General features: G+C 34.5%; 1 protein-coding gene across 1 annotated transcript; it reads left to right on the forward strand.

Moving 5' to 3' along the window:
- The first annotated feature begins 17,841 nt into the window (after positions 1–17,841).
- Positions 17,842–23,001, forward strand: LOC110783915 (gamma-glutamylcyclotransferase 2-1). Its single transcript, XM_021988300.2, has 9 exons — positions 17,842–18,322; positions 20,463–20,581; positions 20,668–20,744; positions 20,903–20,959; positions 21,079–21,135; positions 21,225–21,265; positions 21,381–21,452; positions 21,544–21,623; positions 22,582–23,001. Exons 2-9 carry the CDS (start codon positions 20,473–20,475, stop codon positions 22,755–22,757), a joined length of 669 nt encoding a protein of 222 aa, XP_021843992.1. The 5' UTR covers positions 17,842–18,322; positions 20,463–20,472; the 3' UTR covers positions 22,758–23,001.
- Positions 23,002–25,577: the final 2,576 nt, after the last annotated feature.

Consider the following 25,577-nt stretch of genomic DNA (forward strand, 5'->3'; position numbering starts at 1 on the left):
TTTCTAAATTATTTTTGAATTAAAAAAGTTGAGTGCCGCGTAAATAATTAATTAGGTGCCACGTAGATATTTTGTTTAATTAATTACTAACATATACAACTCCATATAAAATCAAACACTCAAATAATATATTAAAAAAATAAATCTGAAATAAAATTCATCCAAAATCAAGCACTAATCAAAAATAAAATTCAATCCAAAATTAAACATTAATCCAATATTAGAGTGCCACGTAGGAAATCTAATGGTTTCGGCTAATGAAAAATAAGATTTCAAAATTATTTTTGAATTAAAAAAGTCGATTGTCATGTAGATAAATAATTAGCTAGGTGTCACGTAGATATTTTTATTAATTAATTATCAATATTACGCATATACAATTTCATCTGAAATCAAACACTCTAGTAATTACGATTTAAAAAATAAATCTAAAATGAAATTCAACCCAAAATTAGGAGTTTTATTTTAACTTAACAATTTAATAGAATTCGTGCATCGCACGGGCTAAAATCTAGTAAATACTATAATAAAGAAATTTTGTTAGGAGTCCAAATAGATAAATAAATACTATAATTAAAGATAATAACAGTCTAAGAGATAACTTTTACTAGCAGTCAACTATCATGCTCTATATAATGCATCTCATTAGAGAAAGCTATTTATGACGGGCTCAAATCCCGGGTTTTAAGTGAAATATTCTACGACGGAATCCTAAAAAAAATAACAAATCATGCGTTCCCTCTGTAATTTTAATTTATTGACCCGTGCATCGCACGGGCTTAATTCTAGTATTATGTATTAGTACTAAATTTTCTGTATTGGTACTACTACTGAGGTCAAGACTTCCTCCATTCTACAGAGTATTACAACTTACAAATTATTGATTTTTCAGTTTTTATTCGGACGAAATAAGGTAAGATAATTTCGATTGCTTTTATTCGGCGTATTTGTTTTATTAATTTTATCTGAACTAAAATTCATATCACAAATCTAATATAAAGTATATATATACTCCATCCGTTCTGGATTTATCGCACCATCTCCTTTTCAGCCAGATTTTTTGGATTGGAAAATGAGGTGTAAAATTACTTTGTTGCCCATATGTTTAGTTGTTTAAAACAAAATTAGAAAGTGAAATGCAAGTGGATGAATCTGTTGTTACTATTCATGTAAAGTAATTTATTTTTACTGTTCATGTACAGTGGATGAATCTGCTATGTGTGGTCTACTTTTACTGACATTTCATTGGAAAGGTAAGTTTTTCCACCAAAAATAACGCTCGAAATATAAAGAGATAACAAATATGTTCTGAACTTCAAACCCCCACCAAGATTCAAAACTGAAAAATTCAAAACTCCCACTAAAACTAAAATCTGAAAATTTACCTTTTGGTGGGAAATTTACAAACCCATATTCACTGTTAAAAGAAAGCTGTGAGATATCATAAAAATGTTTGATTCTCTCTCATAAATTTACAAAATGTCTGAATCTCTCTCCTAAAATTACAAAGTTATTTTTTCACAAAAAAACACACTATGAGTTTTAACATTTTGCACAATCACATCACACACGGACACATGGCACATAGCTAGGCTTCTGTTTTGTTGTCTTCACGGCACACACTAACACGGGAGAAATGATGGATTTTGAAGAACTTGAAGAACTTTACAATCTGGAACAAAGTCAAATATTTGAGGAAGGATTTGAGGATATTGAGGTAACCTTTTCTTCTGAATCTGAATCTGACAGTGATAATGAAACTGATTTAGAAAATAGTGCAAAAAAGTATTTAGAAATTAACACAAATCCAATATAGTCATAGAATTAGATGAAGAAGTTAATGTCATGTCAACAAAAAATGGGAAAAAAACCTTTGAATTGACTGACCTAGATCGACAAGAAATAGTTCAAACACTTATCTTAGGACAACAAGGGAGAAGGGTTCAATTAGGAGGGAAATATGTGTCAAAACATGCAATCAAAAATTTAGCAACTAAATTCAAAGTAGATAGATAGGTCCACTGTTGGTAGGATTTGGGCTAATGCACGAAATCAAATTGGGAAAAAGAGAATCATTGATGTAACAAGTAAAAAAAGGCAGCAAGGGAGGAAAAAGTGAAGATAATCTGAGTTTTTTTTGTGTGTGTGCGGATGTAAGGAGTGAAGACGAGATAAGAGTGAATACGAGTGAAGAGGGAAGATGAGTGAAGAGAAGGGTTTGAGTTTCAGAAGGGAAGCATCCAGAAATTTTAATGGACGAAGACAGAGAGTTTTAAGTTTGAGAAGGGAAGGGAAATGAAGGATCTAGAATTACAAGTTTTCTGTAGACTAGAAGATGAGTGGAAGATGAGGGTTAATATTTAGGTGGAAGGATCCAGAAAGGCGGAAGTAAATGAGGGTGGTTGAAAATTAGATGAAAGAAATTAATTATTTGTGTGTGATTTTTAGGTGGAAGGAGTTTAGTTTACTTAGATTTTATTAATTATGGATAACGGAAGTATTAGAGGTATATTAGATGTATTTAGTAAGGGTAAAAAAGTAAATTTGCAAAGAAAAAGTTTCCAAAATAGGAAATGGTGCAATATTTGTGAAATTTCCTAAAGTAGTATACGGTGCAATAAATCCGGAACCTCCGTGTATTTACTGAGCTATTAGAGCGCCACGTAGGAAATCTAATGGTTTCGGCTAATAAAAAATAAGATTTCTAATTTCATTTTTGAATTAATAAATTGAGTGTCACATAGATAATTAATTAGGTGTCACATACATATATATATATATATATATATATATATATATATATATATATATATATATATATATATATATATATATATATATATATATATATTAATAATATATACAACTCCATCCAAAATCAAACACTCTAATAATTAAAAAATAAATCTATAATAAAGTTCATCCAATATATATATAAAGGAGGCATATTTGCTGAATTATTAGAGTGCCACATAGGAGATTTAATGGTTTCGGCCAATGAAAATAAGATTTCTAATTTATTTTTGAATTAAAAAAATAAGATTGCCACGTAGATAATTAATTATGTGCCACATGGATATTTTAATTAATTAAATAATCACTAATATATACAACTCCATCCAAAATTAAACACTCTAATAATTAAAAAAATAAAACTAAAATAAAATTCATCCAAAATTAAACACTAATATAAAATAAAATTCAATCCAATCCAAAATCAAACACTAATCCAATATTAGAGCGTCACGTAGGAAATCTACTGGTTTCGGCCAATGAAAAAAATTATTTTTGAATTAAAAAATTCGAGTGCCGCGTAGATATTTTTATTAAGTAATTACTAATATTACGCATATACAACTTTATCCAAAATCAAACACTCTAATAATTAAAAAAAAATCTAAAATGAAATTCAATCCAAAATCAAAATAAAAAACTATTCTAATCTAATATGTAAAATATAGCAGTTGGTATATATAGGAGTTTTTAAATTAAAAATTTAATGAAATTCGTGCATCGGACGGGCTAAAATCTAGTCAATTACAAATCTAAAATAAAATCCAATCAAAAGTCAAACACTAATTCAATATGAGAGCGCCACATAGGAAATCGAATGGTTTCGGCCAATGAAAAATAAGATTTCAAAATCATTTTTGAATTATAAAAGTTGAGTGCCACATGAATAAATAATTAGGTGTCACGTAAATATTTTTATTAATTAATTACTAATATTACGCATATACTTCTTCATTCAAAATCAAACACTCTAATAATTAAAAAATAAATCTTAAATGAAATTCAATCCAAATTAAAAAACTAATCTAATCTAATACATAAAATATAGCAGTTGGTATATATAGGAGTTTTAATTTAACTTAACAATTTAATAGAATATGTGCATCGTAGGGAGTTTAAATCTAGTATATAAAATATAGCAGTTGTAATAGGAGTTTTATTTTAACTTAACAATTTAATCAAATCCGTGCATCGCACGGGCTAAAATCTAGTTATAATTTAAGGGAGGCGTATAATAGATAGTTTATATCAACGTAAAAGTTAAGTTAAAATGTTTAAAAGTTACTCTAAATTTAATGAAAAGTTATCTACGAAATAATTTTTTAGTGATAAAATCATCCTTTCAAAATCACTATGTATAAAAGCAACTATATATCTATTTAAAAATTTTATTCATCCAAAAACAAATTTATAATATAAAATGTAATCAAAACATGTTAAAAATTATCAGAAACTGGATAAAAGTTATCCCGATGTACAATAAATTTATTATACACCTAATGCGTGTAAGATCTTTTGAATTTTTACTCGCACACTTTTGAGGGAACACCTAATGTATCGTTATTCAATGTCCCTTTGTATTTAATGCTCGGAAGTAAGATATTGTCCTTTAAAAATGTCCACCCATCACCACCACCCCACCCACCTTGGTATTCCGACAGCTACCACCACGACATCACGTCTACAACCACCCTCACCTTCTTCTACTCCATCGTCAACTACTATTAAGGCAAGCCCCACATATGCCACGACCATCGTCTAATTGATTATGTGATTTACATGGATTTTGACAATTATGGTTTTTCCGCATGTCTGTTCTTAACCTAACAGTACGTGCATGGTTTGGAAACGAACTCAACTAGTCTAATTCCAAAAGCTCAAAGAATCCAAATATAAGAAAGTCAAACCCTCATTCAAATTCCATCAGGTAGTATTTGGTAACATGTACGTGCTCCCTCTGTTTTTTAATGTTAGTCCTCTTTCCGTATTGGTTTTTCATTTTTTTATAAGTCTCTTTTGGAATCTTTCCTTATTTGTCCAAGATTTATTCCCATTATACCCCCCATAAGTATCTAGATAGTCCACTTGTTTACTCTCAATTAAACCTTTATCCCTAGGTTGCACCAAAACGGATATGGACACGGATACGGACACAATACGGGTACGGGGATACGCCATCTTAAAAATGACGGACACGGGAACACGGAAAATAATAATATTAAAATAATATAATCCTAACACTTATAAAGCTTCATACTTTGATTACTATTCACCCAATAGTGCATTTACGTGCATGTCCCTCATTTCCTTCTTTGTTTTATTTTGTCTTATTCTTAACAATAGAGCATTTACGGTTTCACCCTTCCATTGCTATACAAAATGTATTGTTTTCTTTGGATATAATTTCCTATATATTGTAACTTCGAACTATCAATTAAAACGCACATGGTTTCTATTTCCTGTTACATGTAAATCCAACATCTAACTTTAACATATCATTTCTAGCATTTACCACAAATTGTAAGTTCCTAGCTTTTAAGTAACATTTTTACAAAAATAATTTTGTATACCTTGGGGGATCGTGGTGCGCTAGCGCGCACGATCCAACAACAAGTATATCATAAAAAGATAAAATTAGAATCATTAATAAATAATATGCAAAAAGTAATTAAATTTATTAACGACATTCAAATAAGAAAATAGAACTATTCTACACAAAATGACACGATAATGACACAATAATCATCTCCTCCTACATCCCACATTTTTGTTCTTCCCTTGTAATAATTTCACTCCTCCTAGAAAGTAGACGAAGATTGTTGTGAATAAACACCAAGCCTTCATAAACATAAGATCAGATTCACATGATGGATGGAGAAACCCACAAAGGAGACCTTAATTAATGTCATGGTGGCTTGTGAATCTGGTCCTATATTTATGAAGGTTGTAGATTGCTCATGAGGCCTTAGTAGTAATCTGAAATATTAATTAATAATGAAATATGTGTTCATGACGTGTCCATCGTGTATCCGGCCGTGTGTCTCGTGTCCTAATTTTTCGAAAAAAAACGGATATGTAATTTCGCGTGTCGGACACATATTTTTGCGTGTCGAAGGCGTGTCGGTGTCCAATACGTCTCGGACACGGGACACGACAGCCCAATGGCGTGTCCGTGCTTCCCAGATTTATCCCTATTGAACCCCTTAATTATTTGTGGTCTTAGATTACAAAAGGAACTAACATTCAAGAACTGATGAAGTACTTGATTTGAAATTATTGAATTCAAATCTGAAAATTGAAATGATGAAAATGTATCTTAGTTCAAGTGTCGAAAAAAACTAATTTGAATTTTAGAATTTCATTTCTACTCCATGTTTTGGAAGTATCACCAAATTGTTGCATATTGTTAACCTAGTAATATTTAATGTTAGCTTGTACCCAGATTTCAAAGAGAAACTCTTAATCCTAAATTACACCACCTCCATTCAAATTAATAAATCTTATCCAGTTTATTTTTCTGAAATAAAAGTTTCTTTTGCTTAATTACCAAAACTTCAAGCCCTCAATCAATTCAACACGCCTAAAAGTCCCCAAAACTAAAATATCAAAAATTATACTACAGAGTATTAGATTATCCTTCCTCCCGCTCTCCTTCCATTGTTGAAACCTTTAATCTCAATTTTCTTCCAACTTTCATCAATTGAAAAAATTCACAAAAAAACAACAATTACGATCTAAAATCTTTATAGCCTCCTATATTGGTAGTAGAGTATCGAGGAGAATAGACGTTGAGAATATGTTGGTGGCAACAACGATGGAGGGTGAGGGATCCGGAGGAGGGAATACAGAGTTTAAGAGAGAGAAAGAGAAGAGGATAGAAAGAGAGAGAGAGAGAGAGAGATAATGAGTTTAGGAGGATAAAAGTAAAACATGCAATAATATAATTTGAAATGACATCATTTCAAAAATTTTGGGTCATTTCGCAACAATTAAGGTCTTTGCCCTATTTCAAAATTGTTAATTTTTTTCGTCTCAAGCATCCAATTTCACCAATTCCACAATTTTAAATGAAATTCTCATATCCAAACACATCATCAATAGACGTACAAAAAATCAAGTTACACGTAGGGTTAGTAACTCTCCTTCATGACCCCATTTCCAAACACAATTTCACCACAAATTTAATGGAAATCCAAATTATTATTTTTTTGATTACTGGAAATTTAATTATCATAATTAATATGAAGTATTATTTTGTAACATACGTTTATCGACTTTTTAATTATCTTTGGTAAGTAATACTCCCTCCGTTTAAAAAGAGACAATTTGACCGGCATGCAATTTTAGGAGAGTGAGTTGAATTTATTAAAAAAAGATGAAAATGATGTAGTGGGTGAATTATTTATTATAGTAAAAGATGATGTGAGTAAGTGTGGAGACCACAAGAAAGAGAAAAATATTACTCCCTCCGTCTCATAGCAGTCGTTACACTCTCATGGGCACACAGTTTAATGCGATAAATAGTAGTGTGGTTATCAAGTATTATTTTATTAAAAAGTAGACGGGATGGAAGTTAGTGGGATATTTTAATATTAGAGGAAAGAGAATGTATGATATTTTTATATTGAAGGATAGGAGAGTTGGAGTTAAAATATTGCGTGGTGGGCCAAAGTGAGAAGGAAGATCTATTAAAATGTAATAAAAATTTTCCTAAATTGGTTGGAAAAAATGTGTAACGAGTAATCTGTGACGGATGAAAAAAGAAAGTGTAACGAGTATTCTAGGATGGAAGGAGTAATATAATGGAAAAATTGATATTGACAGTTCCAACTATGGCCGTTTAACTTTTAAAGGTCCCAACTTTTTATTATTCTAGAGTGGTCTCAACTTTAAGGTGTGTTTTCCAAGAATGGTCCTTTGGTTTATTAAACTATTAATTAAGTTGATTTAAGCATATCATACTGTTCCATTTACTTCATTTAATTAAAAAATATGATTATTGCACGAGAGATATTAGTGTTAATTAAGTTATTTAGCACTTAATTTTAACTAAGGGACCATTTTTGGAAAACACTCTCTATAGTTGGGACCACCCTGACATAATCAAAAGTTGGGACCTTTTAAAGTAAATCGGCCATAGTTGGGACCGATAATATCAATTTTTCCTAATATAATTGGAAGTGGGGACCAAAACATGTCAAAAAAGGAAAGTGTGTCTCTTTATAAAATATGGTCGTTTAAGGAAAGTATATCTCTTTTTAAAATACGGAGGGAGTATGGAGGAAACAAGAGAGGCTTTTTGAGTTGAATTATAGTTGATTTGACCATTTAAAAAAACTAATGGAAGTGTTTGGTTATGAGAAGTTTGGAAAGAGAATTTTGGGATGAAAAAACTAATTTTTAAAAAGCTCAATATAAGAGCTTTTTCAATTAGAGGTTAAAAAAGAGGGTTTAAAATGACAATTTTGTTCTGTTATTGACTAAAATTACAACCCTTAGTTACACACCTACATCATTTTATAGCAATGTCCTTAACGATCATTTACATTATTACATACTTCGTATTAAACAACTATTCCCTTGGTCCCTTTTTATTCTTTACGTATTCCGTTTAGGTTGTCCCACTTTAATCTTTATGTTTTTAATATTTCATTTTATATTATCGCATAATGCTAATATTCTATCAAAACTATTCCAAATAAATATTTTAATCAATTAAGTTCATTGAAACATTTAATCTCTCACACATTTCCATTGTGACATTAAATCTTTTACAAGGCCAGAATTTTGATAAAAGTGAAAACATTATAAATAAATGTAATTTGCATTGTTTAAAAAAATAGAAGGAATCTCAATTCGCATTAATTAGTCGTTAAATCGCGTGTATGATACCAACCGTAAAGAACAAAAAAAAGGATGGGGAAGTAACAAATAACAACTAATTTACCAAACATTTTACACAATTAACTAATTCAACCAGTTACTCAAATCATCTACTACAAACATCTAACATATACTCCGTAACAATTAGTCAAAACAACTACCAACTACCAACTAATTGTCAAACAAGGCCGTTATGGGACCACCAAATAGTTAAAAAGGGAAATATTGGATGTTTTTTGGAGAGATTTTTGATGATGTCTTATCCAGACTCGAGAGATAATGGTAGAGTATAGAGTTATGATTAATGCACATTTTATTTGATACACAGTATTAATCCACGTTATGTATAGTAAAGATGGTTGTGGGTCGAGTCGGGCTTCGGGCCGAGCCAACGGGCCATAGGCATAACAAAGACGGGCTCACTCCAGGCCCACATTGTATCGGGTCGGGCCAAAAAGTTCAAAACAAGGCCCACTCTCGTTCCAAGCACATAAGCTTTCGTGTCGGGGCGGGTCGTCGTGCCTAAGGGTATTTTACTAAATTTAGCGTGATTTGTCGTGGTGGGTTGAGTCGTGTCGTGCATTGTCGTGCTTTTTCCAAAAAATTAAGGCTCACGGCCCAATAATTCATGCCCGTGTCGTATCGTGCTTTTTTGTGCTCGTGCCTGGCCGGATAGGGCTTTGGCCGGCCTTGCACACAACCATCTTTAATGTATAGTAAATTAGTAATGGAGTAACCATTCTTCTAAAGAAAAAAATTGTTAAAATTATAACGTCCAGATTCAATGAATCTACACTACTTGGTTTTGACCCAGTGGTATCTGTCAAAACAGGACCATAAGGTAAACATTTCAAAGATTTTGTGGTACTAATCACACTAATTACGCGGATAACGATATATGCTCCATTTTAGAAAATCAAAAGGTCCTTTCACATACAAAATATGTCCAAGTTCATTCAGTGCAATTTTCATAATCATCAAAGTATACCACCGACTTTATAAGTCTAAATTCATACTCCATATATATTGTCATTCTTACTCCATATTTTCTTGCATGATGGCGGAAGTTCCGGCCAATAGGATATTGATCCGGTAAGTGGTTGTTAGCTAAATAAGTAATTGGAACGACTTAACTGGATATTGCGTAATACGAACTGAAACAATTGTCGTGCCGTGGCCGGACCACTGCTCTAAAAGACAATTCCGCGCTACCTCTGATGCAGTAGAACGCTTGCGGTTGTCCTCCAGGGTTTACACGACACCGAGAATTATGTGCACTCACAATCCCCGATTGGAGATCAGAATATTTGCCCAGAAAGAGAGGAATTTGAGAGAGAGATCGATTGTAAGTTTTTGTATATTTTTGTGGAAATGAACGATGAATTTATAGTGAGGCTTTTGGGAAGCTGTAACAGCAAAAAAACAGCTAGTGGAGAAGTTACGGGAGTAATGGGGAACTGCAACAGTCATAAAACGGCTAGTGGGGAGTAATGACGTGATTAATGGAGCAGTTTCCAAAGTTAGTGGGTTGATTAAGTCTTCTGATTTTTATCAAACCGCCCTTGACCAAAAAGAATAACCCGACCCACAAAACCCACCCCACGCCCGCGAACCGCATTCGCCAAGTACCAAGGCCCAAGGCCCAAGGCCCACGACCCACGGCCCACTACCCTCGCCCGAGCCCGGCCCGGCGCGCGCGCGCGTGTGTGTGTTGTGACCACCCATGCCACTCACATGCTTTCTTAAACAAATGTTTCCCTCAAACCCCCAAATATAAACATTGAATATGGTTTGTGTTTTTCCCATGTGGGACTTTTCATATTCCCACATTTTCCCACTCATTTTCTTTTGTTTTCTCACTAGGATTTCCAACAATCCCCCACAGGTCCGAAGATGAGAAGAAAAAGAAAGAAGTAAAAGAATTGAATTTCTGGGCAAAACAAACAATTGAATAGGTGTCAATGTCTTGCGACTTGAATTGACACTTAGTGACATTCAAGCTAGAATCTCTTTCCTACCAAGTGACTTTCGTATTGAACTTAATAGGGGGTTAGAAACTCATTACTCAAAGCACACAATTGAACATGTATGATATTCTGAATCTCCGCCAATAAAAGTGACGCATTATACTGGCCATACGTCCATAACCTGGATGCTCATAGGTGCTCTAGAGAATAGCCCATGCAATTCTCATAGGAAGCGGCCTCACTTCCACACCTAAGTAGGTGAATCCCATCAAGTGTGAGCTACATCACACCACCAAAAATATGGATATGGGTTCATTAAGAGCCGTATGCTCAACCTCGTTCAATAATAGCAAGCACATCATAAACATCTAAGGGATGGACAGAAAATAAAATTTGTGCTTCTGAATTATTACATAATGTTCCCCTTTGAACTCATGGTGAGTAGGAGTTCATTACCTTACAATTCATCCAATAGGCCTCAAGCCCATCCCCTCCGACGTTTCCAAAACTAGTTTCTTACATAGGCCTTTCGTTAACGGATCCGCGATGTTCTTTTCGGACTTGACATAGTCCAGTGATATCACTCCACTTGACAGCAATTCTTTGACAGCCTTGTGCCTCAAACGAATGTGTCTTTTCTTTCCATTGTAGGCTTGGTTGTTTGCCACGGCAATAGCAGATTGCGAATCACAATGAAGTGCAACTGAAGGAGCTGGCTTCCCCCACAGTGGAATATCTGCAAGCACGTTCCTCAACCATTCTGCCTCATGACCTGCCAATTCAAGAGCAATAAACTCAGATTCCATAGTAGACATAGCAGTACAAGATTGCTTACAGGATTTCCAAGAGACAGCTCCACCCCCTAGGGTGAAGACATAACCACTAGTGGAGTTGACTTCATCATTTCCAGATACCCAGTTGGCATCACAATAACCCTCCAATGCTCCTGGAAATTTGGAGTAATGCAATCCCCAATCCATGGTACCCCTTAGGTACCTAAGCAATCGCCTTAACGCACCCCAATGCTCATTGCTTGGGTTATGGGTGTACCTGCTCAATCTACTTACAGAATAGGCAATGTCAGGTCTAGTATAGTTCATGAGAAACATAACACTACCAATAATTTTAGCATACTCAGATTGACAAACAGGATCACCTTTGTTTTTCTTTAAATGAATGCTTATATCATAAGGGGTCTTGATTGGATCGACATAAAATGAATCAAACTTTTTAAGAAGCTTTTCAACATAGTGAGCTTGGCTGAGACAAATGCCATTTGGAGTTCTAATAATTTTCACTCCCAAAATCACATCTGCCTCACCCATATCTTTCATTTCAAATTTTGAACTCAAGAATTCTTTTGTTTCATTCACTCGATCCAAATCAGTACCAAAAATTAGCATGTCATCCACATAAAGACAAATAATCACACAACCAGAAGAATCATGTTTATAATAAACGCAAGAATCACCTTCATTTACATGATAGCCATTACTAGTCATCGTCTTGTCAAACTTGTCATGCCATTGCTTAGGCGCTTGCTTAAGCCCATACAATGACTTGACCAGTTTACAAACTTTGTTTTCTTGACCTGGAACAACAAAACCTTCAGGTTGAACCATATAAATCTCTTCATCTAAATCACCATTTAAAAATGCAGTTTTCACATCCATTTGATGCACAACAAGATCATGAATGCATGCAAGAGCAATTAAGGTTCTAATGGTTGCAATCTTAGTTACAAGAGAGTATGTATCAAAATAATCAATGCCATGTTTTTGAGTAAAACCCCTTACCACAATCCTGGCCTTATATTTATCAATGGACCCACATGATTTCAACTTTTTCCTAAAAATCCACTTACAGGTGATGGGTTTACAACCTCTAGGCAGATCAACCAATTCCCAAGTATTATTACTTAGGATTGACTGAAGTTCGCTATCAATGGCCTCTTTCCAGAAAACTGCATCAACCGACCTCATTGCCTCTTCATAGGTTCTAGGGTCGTCTTCTAGGATAAATACATACACAAAATCATCAGTAATCAAGAAAGGTTCAGTTAGGAAAGCAGTAACAAAATCATCACCATAACTTGTTTCCTTTCTTGCCCTTTTGCTTCTCCTTGGTTCTAAATCAGACTCATTATTAGTAGTGGAACAAGGAGCAATGGGTAAAGCATTAGAGGTGCTAGAGGATGGTACATCATTACTAATGCAAGAGATCTTTAAAGGAAAAGTGTTTTCAAAAAACTCAGCATCTCTTGCTTCAATAATGTTACCACTTGCATAAGAGTTGTTAGCACCTTTAACTAAAAAACGATAAGCAGAACTTTGATAAGCATAACCAATAAAGATAGAATCAACCGTTTTGGGACCAATCTTGTCTCTTTTGAAACTAGGTAAGGCAACCTTTGCTAAGCACCCCCACACTTTCAAGTATTTCAGGCTTGGTGCTCGACCTTTCCATAACTCATATGGGGTCTTGTCCAGCTTCTTGTGAGGCACCCTGTTCAAAACATGACAAGCAGAAAGAATAGCTTCCCCCCACATATTATCAGGAAGCCCAGAACTAATAAGCATTGAATTCATCATATTTTTTAAAGTTCTATTTTTCCTTTCAGCAATCCCGTTTTGTTCGGGTGTGTAAGGAGCTGTTGTTTCGTGAACTATACCATTCTGTTCACAAAACGCCTTAAGAGTGTTAGGGTCATACCCCCCCCCTATCACTCCTAAGTCTCTTGATTTTCCTGTCTAGCTGGTTTTCAACTTCAGCCTTGTACTTGAGGAACATCTCCTCAGCCTCATCCTTAGACCTGAGAAGATAAACCATGGTGAATCTAGAGCAGTCATCAACAAAAGTAATGTAGTATCTTTTACCGCCCCTGCTTTCATAGTTTTTAAAATCCCCCAAGTCACTATGAACAAGTTCTAGTACTTCTGTCTGTCTATATATTGATTTAAAGGGTTTCTTTGCAAATTTTGCTTCAACACATACTTCACATTTTGCAAAATCAGTTTTAGAAAAGCTTGGAATCATGTTCATTTGTTTGAGTCTTTTAATTGAAGCAATATTAACATGACCCAATCTAGCATGCCATAAATCAATAGACTCAGCAATATAAGCAGAAGGAGTACTAGCTTTCTTATTCATAATTTCAATGGAAACATCAAGAGTAAACAACCCCCCATTACAAAAACCCTTTCCCACAAATTCCCCATTGTGAGTAATAACTAGCCTATCAGAATCAAAGGACAACTTCAAACCAGCTTTCATAAGTAAACTACCGGAAATTAAATTCCTACGCATTTCTGGGACATGCAAAACATTAGTTAAAGTGAGTGTTTTTCCAGAAGTGAGAGTGAGAACGATCTTCCCTTTGCCTTGAACAGTTGCAGAAGCAGAGTTACCCATGAATACATTTTCACCATCAGTCTTCTCGTAGGAAGTGAACATTTCTTTGTTGGTGCAAATGTGCCTGGTTGCTCCTGTATCAACTATCCACTCAGCAACATCACCTGCCAGATTAGCTTCTGAAACAACAGCAATAAAATTGTTAGGATCAGCAACTGCTTCAACAAGGTGAGCTTGATTATGATCTGGCTTCTTCTTGACCCTGCAATCCCTGGACTTGTGACCAGCCTTCCCACATTCAAAACAGTTACCCTTAAACTTATACTTCTGAATTTTCCCTTGAGGCTTGAACTGACTGCCCTTCCCCTTAAACTTATCAGAATAGAAATTGCCCCTAGGTTCAACCAGATTAGCTTTAGCAGACCCAGAAAATACAAATTGACCCTTATCCTTAATACGGTTCTCCTCCTCAATTTTTAGGTGACCTACGAGTTCCTCTAGGGTAAGGTCTTTCTTCTTATGCATTAACTGGTTTCTAAAGTCTTTCCATGAGGGTGGCAGTTTCTCAATTAAAACAATAGCAAGAGTTATATCACATATACTCAAACCCTCGGCAGCCATAGCAATACAGATATTCTCATATGCATGAATCTGATCAATAATAGGTTTATCATCTTCAACTTGAAAACCTAACCATTTACTAACACAATAACGTTTCGTACCGGCATCATCAGTTCCATACTTTTTCTCTAAACCATCCCAAATATCCCTAGCATGATTATAGCCCATGTAAATGTCAAGCAAAACATTCGACATATGATGCAATAGCATTCCCTTACAGGTTCTATCATCCTTAGCAAACTTAACCTCAAAATCATGCAATTCATCATCATTAACAGGTTTCACAACATCAGAAATAACATATACAACATCAATTTGCTCCAAATAAAATCTCATCCTAACAGCCCAACGTTTATAGTTTTTCCCATCAAGAGGTTCCAATTTCGACATATCAGGAATAAGAAATTTCGACATATTCATAGCCATAACAGAATAATTGTCTTTTAGATTGTTAGCTAAATAAGTAATTGGAACGACTTAACTGGATATTGCGTAATACGAACTGAAACAATTGTCGTGCCGTGGCCGGACCACTGCTCTAAAAGACAATTCCGCGCTACCTCCGATGCAGTAGAACGCTTGCGGTTGTCCTCCAGGGTTTACACGACACCGAGAATTATGTGCACTCACAATCCCCGATTGGAGACCAGAATATTTGCCCAGAAAGAGAGGAATTTGAGAGAGAGATCGATTGTAAGTTTTTGTATATTTTTGTGGAAATGAACGATGAATTTATAGTGAGGCTTTTGGGAAGCTGTAACAGCAAAAAACAGCTAGTGGAGAAGTTACGGGAGTAATGGGGAACTGCAACAGTCATAAAACGGCTAGTGGGGAGTAATGACGTGATTAATGGAGCAGTTTCCAAAGTTAGTGGGTTGATTAATTCTTCTGATTTAATCAAACCGCCCTTGACCAAAAAGAATAACCCGGCCCACAAAACTCACCCCACGCCCGCGAACCGCATTCGCCAAGTACCAAGTACCAAGTACCAAGGCCCAAGGCCCACGACCCACGGCCCGGCGCGCGCGCGCGTGTGTGTGTTGTGACCACCCATGCCCCTCACATGCTTTCTTAAACAAATGTTTCCCTCAAACCCCCAAATATAAACATTGAATATGGTTTGTGTTTTTCCCATGTGGGACTTTTCATATTCCCACATTTTCCCACTCATTTTCTTTTGTTTTCTCACTAGGATTTCCAACAGTGGTAACAGAAACTAATCGCATGTATGCGATATCAGTGGCGGATCTTAATCGAATAATTGCTTTTATCTTTTATAAACTCAAGTAACGTCACTAAAGTAATCATTCACTGGGAGTGAAATTTAGTCATAGGGGTAAAAAGTACTCCGTAGTCACTAAAACTTTTATTTTACATCTATCTTAAATTAGCCGTCTAGTTATACAGGTTAATACTTGAGCCACTCCTAATAAAATTATAGATGATGGGGCATCGGGGCTCGACTTGTGACTTCAAGTCACAAGATGAGTCACCAACTTATGTTACGTTGGTTAAGTCACTAGAAAAATAGAAAATGTAAATGTATTAATGTACTCTGTATTAAAAAAATACTCTATTTGTATAAACAAGATTGCATATTTCTTTGTGTTAATTCTCATTGATTTTCAAGCAATGAGTTGAACTAGTGAAAAATATTTCACCTTCCAACCAAAAGGTTGGGTTTCAATTCCCACACGGAGCATTTTGAGGGAAGGTTCCATTACTAGTCACTAGGAGTAGTAGTTACCACCCCACTCTTAAAGTATCTAACCTGCTAACTCGGGGCGAGTTGACTTGTGTGGGGTTCCGTCCAGATAGGCACTTCATCTGGTTCTCATAGATTAATTCACGTGCACAAAGATAAGCTTCAAACTCATCCATTCATTTGGCATCCATAATTAGGGAAATAATAAATTATACTCCTTTGTATTTAATTAAGTAATCACTTTTCATAATCGACTTCATTTTATTAAGTGGTGCACTTTTATTTATCGAAAATTTTCATCTTATTTTATACAGTAATTTTCTTATTTATGAATGGACCCCACTATCATTTTTTTACTCTCCCTAGTCATATTTAAATTTTAATATCTGAATTATCTTTTACTCCAATTGTTTAATCTACATACCTCCCTTGTTTATTTGATTTAATAAAATTAATTCACCTTCATCGGACTCTGTGCCGGTCAAAGTGCACCACTTAAATAATACGGGATTAGTAAGTTAGTTTATGAGACTCTTACTACTTCGTAATGGACTTTTGAGCATTCTCATGGCCAGAGAAATAAAGGCGTTTGTGAAAGATTTTTGAGCCTCAATTAAAAGCTCACCACCAATAGAGGTGCTCTTATAGACATACTACCTCCGTTCCTGAAAGTTATTTACGCTTTTCGATTTAGTCCGTTCCTGAAACTTCTTTACAGTCTACTTTATTCAATTTTTGACGTATAAATTTTATATTTTCACCCTTATTTGGCCCACCACAACATACAATTTGCAATATTTAAATATGAGAGTCCAATATAATTACTCACTCACAATACTTTAATATTAATTTTCATCCACTCGATCACATTGTTAAACAATTTATAGCCACTCGATCATTTTTCCACTTGTTACCCCATTATCAACATGTTCACCAATATTTTTTAATTACCTTATAAATAATAAACGTAAAAATAATTTAGGAAAGAGGTAATATTTTTTTCATTTCAAAATATTAATCAATTTCCAACACAATACATACATGATTACATGAGATTCTAACAAATTAACGCATCAAGATATTCATTAACTCTAAAAAGAAGCAAATGTTTAAAATGTACGGAGTATCTAGATTGATTTAACATCCATGTACAACAAAATCTTCTCCTTAATTTTCTCACCTTTTTATTTTTTATTTAATCCCATCTTTATTAATCAATTTCCAACACAATACATACATGATCTCATGAGATTTTAACAAATTAACGCATCAAGATATTCATTAACTCTAAAAAGAAGCAAGTGTTTAAAATGTATCTAGATTGATTTAACATCCATGTACAACACAATCTCTCCTTAATTTTCTCACCTTTTTATTTTTTTATTTAATCCCATCTTTGTTAACACACAAGAATCAATGCAAGAACAAGATTAGAAAATACAAAGAAAATGAACCTAGACATTTACTATTTATTAAATTACCGAATCAAAATCCAAATATTCCCATGACTCATATTATCCTAACACATAAATTATACTCCTAACACGTAATTACTCCTAATACGTAATTAAACACTTATAAAAAGAATACTCGTAATTCAAACTAATTACACACCTACCTTACCAAATACGTGGGCATGTGGGCCCACATAAATTAACTTCATTTCTTCTTTTTTTTAATTGTTTTTTTTTAAAAATTTAAATTTCACAATTTTTGTTGTCAATATAAATACTTCATCACCCCAACCGTATTTCCCCCTCTCAGAAAAACACCATTGCTGCGTAGAGTTGAAGAGAGAGAAAGGGGGCAATAGCATTTCCGTTTTAGAGAGAGAAAGATAAATATCCGCCGAAAAGGAAGAAATTAGGGTTTCACGTTTCTCTCACTACTCTATCTCTCTTTCTCTCTCTACGTCTGTTCCCTAATTTACCGCGACCAGATTGCGTATTTGTTCGATTTTCCGTTTCAATTTGATCGCATTGTGTTTCTGAGCTAATTTCAGGTACTATTATTTATTAATCATCAATAAATTTCGATCCTTTTTTCTAAAGTTTCTTTTTGTAGTTGATTGTTTGATTGAGTTTTTCTAGATCTTTCCAGAATTTGATTGATATTGTGTAGTGTGATTCATAACCATGAATGAATCTCTTGTCAGTTTTTAATCGTTTCTGAAATATGCTTCCTGAATTAAGGGCTGATTAAAGCAGTACTGTAGTATTTTAGGAATTCACCACAAAATCACACATCGATTGGTGATAGTTCACCGTTTTACCAGTTTTTAAGTCGGTTTTGATATACGCAGGCCAAATTTAGGGCTGAATAAAGAAGTACTGTATCATTTTAGAAATTGAAGACAAAATCACGTGTCGAGGTGGTTGTTCATTCGGTATAAACCCTAAAATATTAGTCTGGAGATTTCCCCCTTTTCATTATAATCCCAATAAGACAAATACTGTTGGTAATTGTAATTAGGTAAATTGTTTTTCTATTAGGAGTCACGTGACAAGCTGTTGCTAGTTTGCACATCCACATGCTTGTGTTTGTTTGACATTTTGACTCAGATATTGTTGTTTGTGAAGCTCACCTTCCTTAAAATAATTTATCATTCATGATCATGACATCTGTAAGACTTGCCTATCCAAAGTTAATGCCTTTTGTTGCAAAAAGGACTATAGTTTTATATTGTAGTTTGTGTAAGAAGTCATTTTTATTGTTTATAGGCTAGCCGATGCATACCTAAGTCCGAGATATAGAGTTTGTAGGGAGTATAGAGATCGTAGAGATCGTTTTACTTCAATGGGTAGAATGATGTTTTGACTACTATTAAATTTCCCTGGTTTTCGGAAGAGTCTATGTTGTTAATGTCTTACTTGGGTGTTTAGGATATTGATGATTTTTGTTGTGATTTGTTCTAAAATTTTAATCTCTTTTTTAAGGTCAAAATTTGAATTTGCTTAGGGTTAGATGAACTTTGCACCAATTGCAAGATTGATGAGAAGGTGAAAGGCTAAGGGAAGAAATTTGAGGATCAGAAGAGATGGGTATAGAAAAATTGTTATCAGCTTTATTTGTTCTTTATAGACCTGTTAGGGGATTAGATGTGGGGAATGAGGGAGGTGAAAATCGAAGAGAAAGGGAGCCAAGGAATCAAATTTAACTATGTAACATTGATAAGCCGATAAGGGGTAGGATACTTCTTCATTTTCTTTTGACCTTTGACTGACGAAGGAATAGGAAATAAAACGAAGTTTGGTTCACTGTGATATAAAGATACGTCCTTCGTTCTTTCTTGCATGCACCAGTTGCGTTCAGCACAATTTTTGACATTCAATCGGGTGGATTCGATGAGTGAGCATCATTGTGGGACTATATGTAGTTTGTGAGAGAGTAAAGTGAGAGGATCACATGACCATGATGTGGCATACACATACATTAGGGACATTGATACTGAAATTAGGGCATACAAAGGGGACAGAGGGAGTATTTGTTTGGCTGGGTTAAATCACTTTGCTTGCCACTTGCTAGCAATCTTTATTGCTGGCTGACACATCATTTGGTTTCTCCTTTATTGTGAGTTATCACAAGGAGGTCATTTAGCTTCTTATTGAGAGTTGTCCTTTGAGCCGGTGAAAAGATAAAAAAGGGAATAATTTTGTCATTTATTTTTGGTTGGTGGGGAGGAGGGGTGAGTACAAGAGGGGATGATACTTTATACCGTTGAAATTTTCTTGCAATGTATGACCCAGTTCTAGGCAAAATAATTTGTGAAGTAATAAATGTAACATAGAATGAAATGTTACTAAATTATAAAATTGTTAGTAGGCATGTGGAACATGAGATGTCTAATGGGTCACTTTCGTGGTCCTGTCCACTTGTCCCTTCAATTCTTGTTTGGTTGTTTTTGAATTAGTCTTGTTGACACGGCAAAGTGGACCACGTTGACACCTATATACAACTGGTAGCTTATAGATTTTGTAATCATGTAAGTTGGAGCATAAATTGTTTGGAAACTCCTCTGCCCTCAATTGCCCCTTAACCTTAGTCACCCTTCCCTGCATAACACAAAGGAATTCAACTTCAAGATACCACATTCATTCTAGCTTACTACTTCTAGTAACTAAAATACGTGTACCTTTTATCAGATATTCAGCCATGGTGTTCTGGATTTTTGGCTATGGTTCATTGGTGTGGAACTTTGGTTTCCAATATGATGAGAAAGTGATTGGTTATATCAAGGATTACAAACGGGTTTTTGATCTTGGTAAGTTATCCATCGTGCTCTGAAATTCTTTTGAGGTATAGACTGTGCTTTCTGATTGTACTTACAAGGATGCTTTTCTCGTGCAGCATGCATTGACCACCGAGGTACACCTGAACACCCAGCCAGAACTTGTACTTTGGAGTACAGCGAAGGAACACTATGTGTAAGTAGAATAATTTCTATTAATTTTCCTTGTGTCCTGCATTTTTGTCTCAGGTTCATACTTGTATCAAACAAATGCGTGAAATCTAGTATGGAGTATCATCTTATTGCATTTAAATGTTCAGATTAATTGATTTTAACATATGTTCTATCTTCCAGTGGGGTGCCGCATATTGTGTAAGAGGAGGTCCTGAAATAGAAGCTGCAGCGATGCAGGTAACTGTTCCCTTCTTATTGCTACCATAAATTTGTAAATGGAATTCTCTGCAAATATTTACTTCGATGTGAATTATGAAATCTTTATGTCCTCACCAGTGTGTAATTCTTATTTGCAGTATTTGGAGCGTAGGGAGTGTGAGTACGATCACAAGATAACTGTTGATTTCTACAAGGTAAGAGATAATTCTAATGCCATTTCGATGGATCGGTTCTTCATATGTTTGTGGACTATTTCTGACGTGCAACTTTTGTTTGAGTTTAGGAAGGGGAGGATCTTGAGCCTCTAGTTACTGAAGTGATAGTGTAAGTTGCTGTTGTCTTGAAATTGTTAGTTGTTAACTCTTTTTCCTAGAAATTGAGCACGGGTTCTTGAATTAATACTAATCCGGATCCTCATATATATTATTATGTTATGCAGTTTCATGTCAACTCCTGATACAGTATCTAACAAATACTATTTGGGGCCAGCTCCACTGGATAAGATGGCCTGGTGAGGAACCTTGATGTTTTTTCCTCTTTGCGATATTAGTTTGTTGGTTTATTTCTCAGCATGTACTGAAGAGATAGTTTATACAATGTAGGCAAATTGCAACTGCAATTGGACCATGTGGTAACAACAGAGAGTATCTTTTCTTGCTTGAAAAGGCTTTGCGTGAGATCGGTAAGCTTCTTGTGTTCTTTTTGTAACGCCATTTACAATAGGCAATTCTGATAGCGTTCATTGTTAATTATCTTTTTTTTTTTTTTTTTTAACTGTTGGTTATCTTCATTTGGTTAAAAATCAAGTGGCTTTAAGATGATAATGTAATACAGATAAGGGAATATGAATATGTAAAGTAAAATGAATATGAATATGAATATGAATAAAAAAATCATACAGAATAAGAATATGAATATGAGCAAAAAACTTATCCTGAAAGAAGAATATGAATATAAATATTCTTTTTAATCTGAATATGAATAAATGGATAGAAGTATATTAAAAAGAAGCAGATGAACTTTGGATTGGCATCTGTTACACACTTGCACAATATCAAAAATGGCAAAACACTGAAGTAATGCCTATTAAAGGAAAATGGTTCTGTACATATCTATCCTAAGCGTAGAAGTATTTGCCACTGATACGGTGATACCCACATAAAGGGGTTGCTTGTGCATCTAGGAACACAAGTAATTATTTGCAATTACAGTAGTAATTGTATGTGCATATATGCATATTTTATCACGTATGTGATACTAAACTATTGTTAACACATGCTTGGATGGAAATATGCACATACCCTCAGCCCCTCAGGGTCCCTCGCATACATCTGTTTAATTAACGGATAGGTGGATGAGTGAAATAACACGTGTGCTGTCTACTTAACGGATAGATGAATGAGTGAAATAACACACGTGGCTCCGCACGCAACCTTCAATCCCTATTTTGTCTTTGTTTTCTGAAAGAGTTGGAAACCATTTTATTCCTCCCTCACAAGTGACACGCATTTCCATTGTTTGTCCGAGATGAGCTGTCCATTTCGTATCTTTGGATGTTGCTGATTGTTTTATTCATGAACTGTATGCAATGTGTTCTTTTGTAACCAAGCTCTCAAGTTAACATTTGGTTTCTTGGGCAGATCATGAGGATGATTATGTGATTGAGCTAGCCAACGAGGTGAGGAGGGTACTTGACGTTGTGAAGGGAGCAACAAAGGAGAAAAAGCTCGTTGCAGCACCACACGTGACTGTTAAGGATCATATTCCATCCCTTCAACTTCTTCCACGTCAAGAAACTGTAGCAATGGACTCGTAACTACACCAATAAATTAATTGTAGGAAGTTAAAGGTGCTCCTAACAACTGCAGTTTTCTGATACCCTCTTTAGTTTCCTCTTACTCATTGTAGGCAAAGAGTAATACTTGTATCCTAACATGGAAGAGATATATATCAGCGGCTTGTCCGTTAGCTTGTTAGCCCTTTGCTTTGACCGCAATGAGGCAATTATGTACTGTAAGACATTTGACATGGAAGTTATGTGAACCCAGAATTTCCGCCTATGAATTTGGATGAGTTTATGTATCTCACTAGTGTTGATACTTGTGTCTTGTTTTAACCCGGAATATGACGAGTTAGTTGCCTTGTGGCTAACATAAGAGTCTCAGAAGTGGCAAGAAGGTAAGACTAAAAAGAGTACAGTTTCTGTAAGATTGCTGAAATTCTTGTACAACTTCTGCCCAAACAGAGCAATTGTCATTCTTCACTTTTACAATTGTCATTTGCAGTTATTATTTTCTTCTATAAGCAAATTGCAATTGTCGTTCATTGGTATTCTACAACTAATGTTTAACATATATGGTCAATAAGGTGAATCAGTCCGGTTTTCTAAAGAGAGGGTTCTCCCTTCTCTCTAAACACCTAGCCCCCAAATTCGTTTTGGCCCTTGGATTGCTTGTCGTTGGTGGTTTTTCTTCGGTGTCTCACCCGGCCCTCTTGTTTGACTGGTTTTCCCTTCATCGGTGGTATGAATCTCTTATCGCCATGATTTGTAGATCTACGACCCAAGACATGTAGGTGGTCTGTCGTCGCAGTAGCCGCCATACTCATCTCCTATGAGTCTATGACCGTTGCATGTGTCTGTGTTCTTGGTGTTTTCGACTTCACTTGGTTGATGGTTTGCTATTGGTTTTCTTTGTCGACACCAATTGTGAATTGGATTAGTTTCTTCAGAAGTTTAGTTTTTGGCTTCCTTGAGAATGTTGGAACTTTTTATTTTATTTTATTTTATTTTATTCTATTTTGTTATCTTTTATTTTGCCTTATAACCTTATCTATCTGTTATCCCTGAAATAGGGAGACTATACATTCAATATTATTCCATAACCATTTGATGATATATTGTTATTGGGTCTTCAAAGAGAAGTCCACAAGAACAAGGTTGTTCATCACAATGGTGTCCTATCCATAATTAGTTGCAAGAGGATACCCCCTCCTAAAAAGCAAACTTTTATGGTGCTCGTGGAGATGATTACTATATTTTTGACTTAGTCCCTTTGTTACAACTTATTTAACTTAATTATGACTTATTTTTGTAAGAAGTAAGTTTTGATAAGTTAAGTAATTTTTTTCCCTTAAGACAATTAAACACACAAATAAATTCTTTTTACCAAAAAAGCTTTTCCAACAAAAAGCACGTTCACATATTTCTGATGAGTCGATAAGTTCAGATCCAATCAAAATACATGTGAATCAAACAGAGTCTTAATCAACCATTTCACCTTTACACCGACAACAACCTTAACCGAATTTCTATTGCATCCACCTATATCATGGAGTTAGAAAAAGAAGAAGGCCAGAGCAACACAAGAGATATAGGTACGAGAATAACATTGACGCTGAAGAAGTGTATAAGAAGGGGGATAATAGGGTTAGGGAGTACGAGGTATGAACCTTGCAACGTGTGTAGAATCGAACTAGCTACCGCTTGTTTGGTTTGAAAAATACACCGTGTTTGTATAATTTATCTAATCATCAATATTAAGATATTCAAGGTCGACAGATCTCAAGTTCATCAGGCGCATATGTGTGCAAAATCTGCAGTGGACAACGGTGTTATTCCCACTCTTCACCCGCTCGAGCGTGATTAGATGTTACTCCGTATATCACTTTATTATTTAGGTTATGTATTTATTTTATTTTTATTTTATTTCCCCTGCTTTTCGATCTGTATTTTCACCCAATGTCAAAAAAAAAAAAAAAACTAAAAAAAAAAAGGATATTGTTGTAGCTTCCCCAAGGAGACTCGGAATTGTGGAGGGAGATGATAAGGGAAGAGAGAACTATGGGAGATAAAAGGGATGGAGGGAAAACAATTTGTTTCTCCTGAAAAAAAAAGTTTTTAAATTAAACGAAATATCCAGAAGGCTAATTAGATGGAGGTGCAATGTAATACCCCGAATTTTTAAAACTCGATTAAGTATGCTTAAGTATTTTAATCATTTTAAATCCTAAATTCAAACTTTATTTTAATTAACGAAGTTTTATTTCGCTTGAATTTTTAATTTTTATAATTTAAATTTCATATTTACAAGCTTAATCTTAATATTTTCGGATTCTAAATAATTTCGAAACGTTCTTATCTTTATTCGAAAACTAAACCTATTTTACAAAAGTTTTATTTCACGATTTTTTTTTTTTCCAGATTATATTAATCACGTATTTTCGAGAATAATTACGTTTTAAATATTTCGTACGTTTTCGTTAACGACTTATTCGGAAAATAAATTCAATTACTTGCACTTTATAAAATTATTTTCGGAAATTAATTTAGCCAAATCATTATTTTAATTTTAGTTAATAGTAATTAAATTCTGAAAATTAGCTCAAAATTACGAAATTACCCTTATTAACACCTAAATGAAACAAGTCAGTTTCTCTTCTTTCTCTTCTTCTTCCTCACGCCACTTTGGCCATGGAAGTCAAAACCTTCACTTTCTACTTGTCACCACCACAAGGCAACTCAATCTACTTGTCACCACCATAATGCAACTCAAGACTTACTCATCAAACCTATTTGAATATCTGGAAATCTAAACTAGAATAGCTCATCTTAATCATCACTTTCATTGATTCAATT

This window comes from Spinacia oleracea, chromosome 1 (assembly GCF_020520425.1).
Source record: "Spinacia oleracea cultivar Varoflay chromosome 1, BTI_SOV_V1, whole genome shotgun sequence".
NCBI lineage: Eukaryota > Viridiplantae > Streptophyta > Magnoliopsida > Caryophyllales > Amaranthaceae > Spinacia > Spinacia oleracea.

Coding starts and splice junctions, on each gene's coding strand:
- LOC110783915 (XM_021988300.2), top strand. CDS start 20,473: ATGGTGTTCTGGATTTTTGGCTATGGTTCATTGGTGTGGAACTTTGGT. Junction 21,136..21,224: donor TAACTGTTGATTTCTACAAG/GTAAGAGATAAT, acceptor GTTTGAGTTTAG/GAAGGGGAGGATCTTGAGCC. Junction 21,266..21,380: donor CTAGTTACTGAAGTGATAGT/GTAAGTTGCTGT, acceptor TATGTTATGCAG/TTTCATGTCAACTCCTGATA.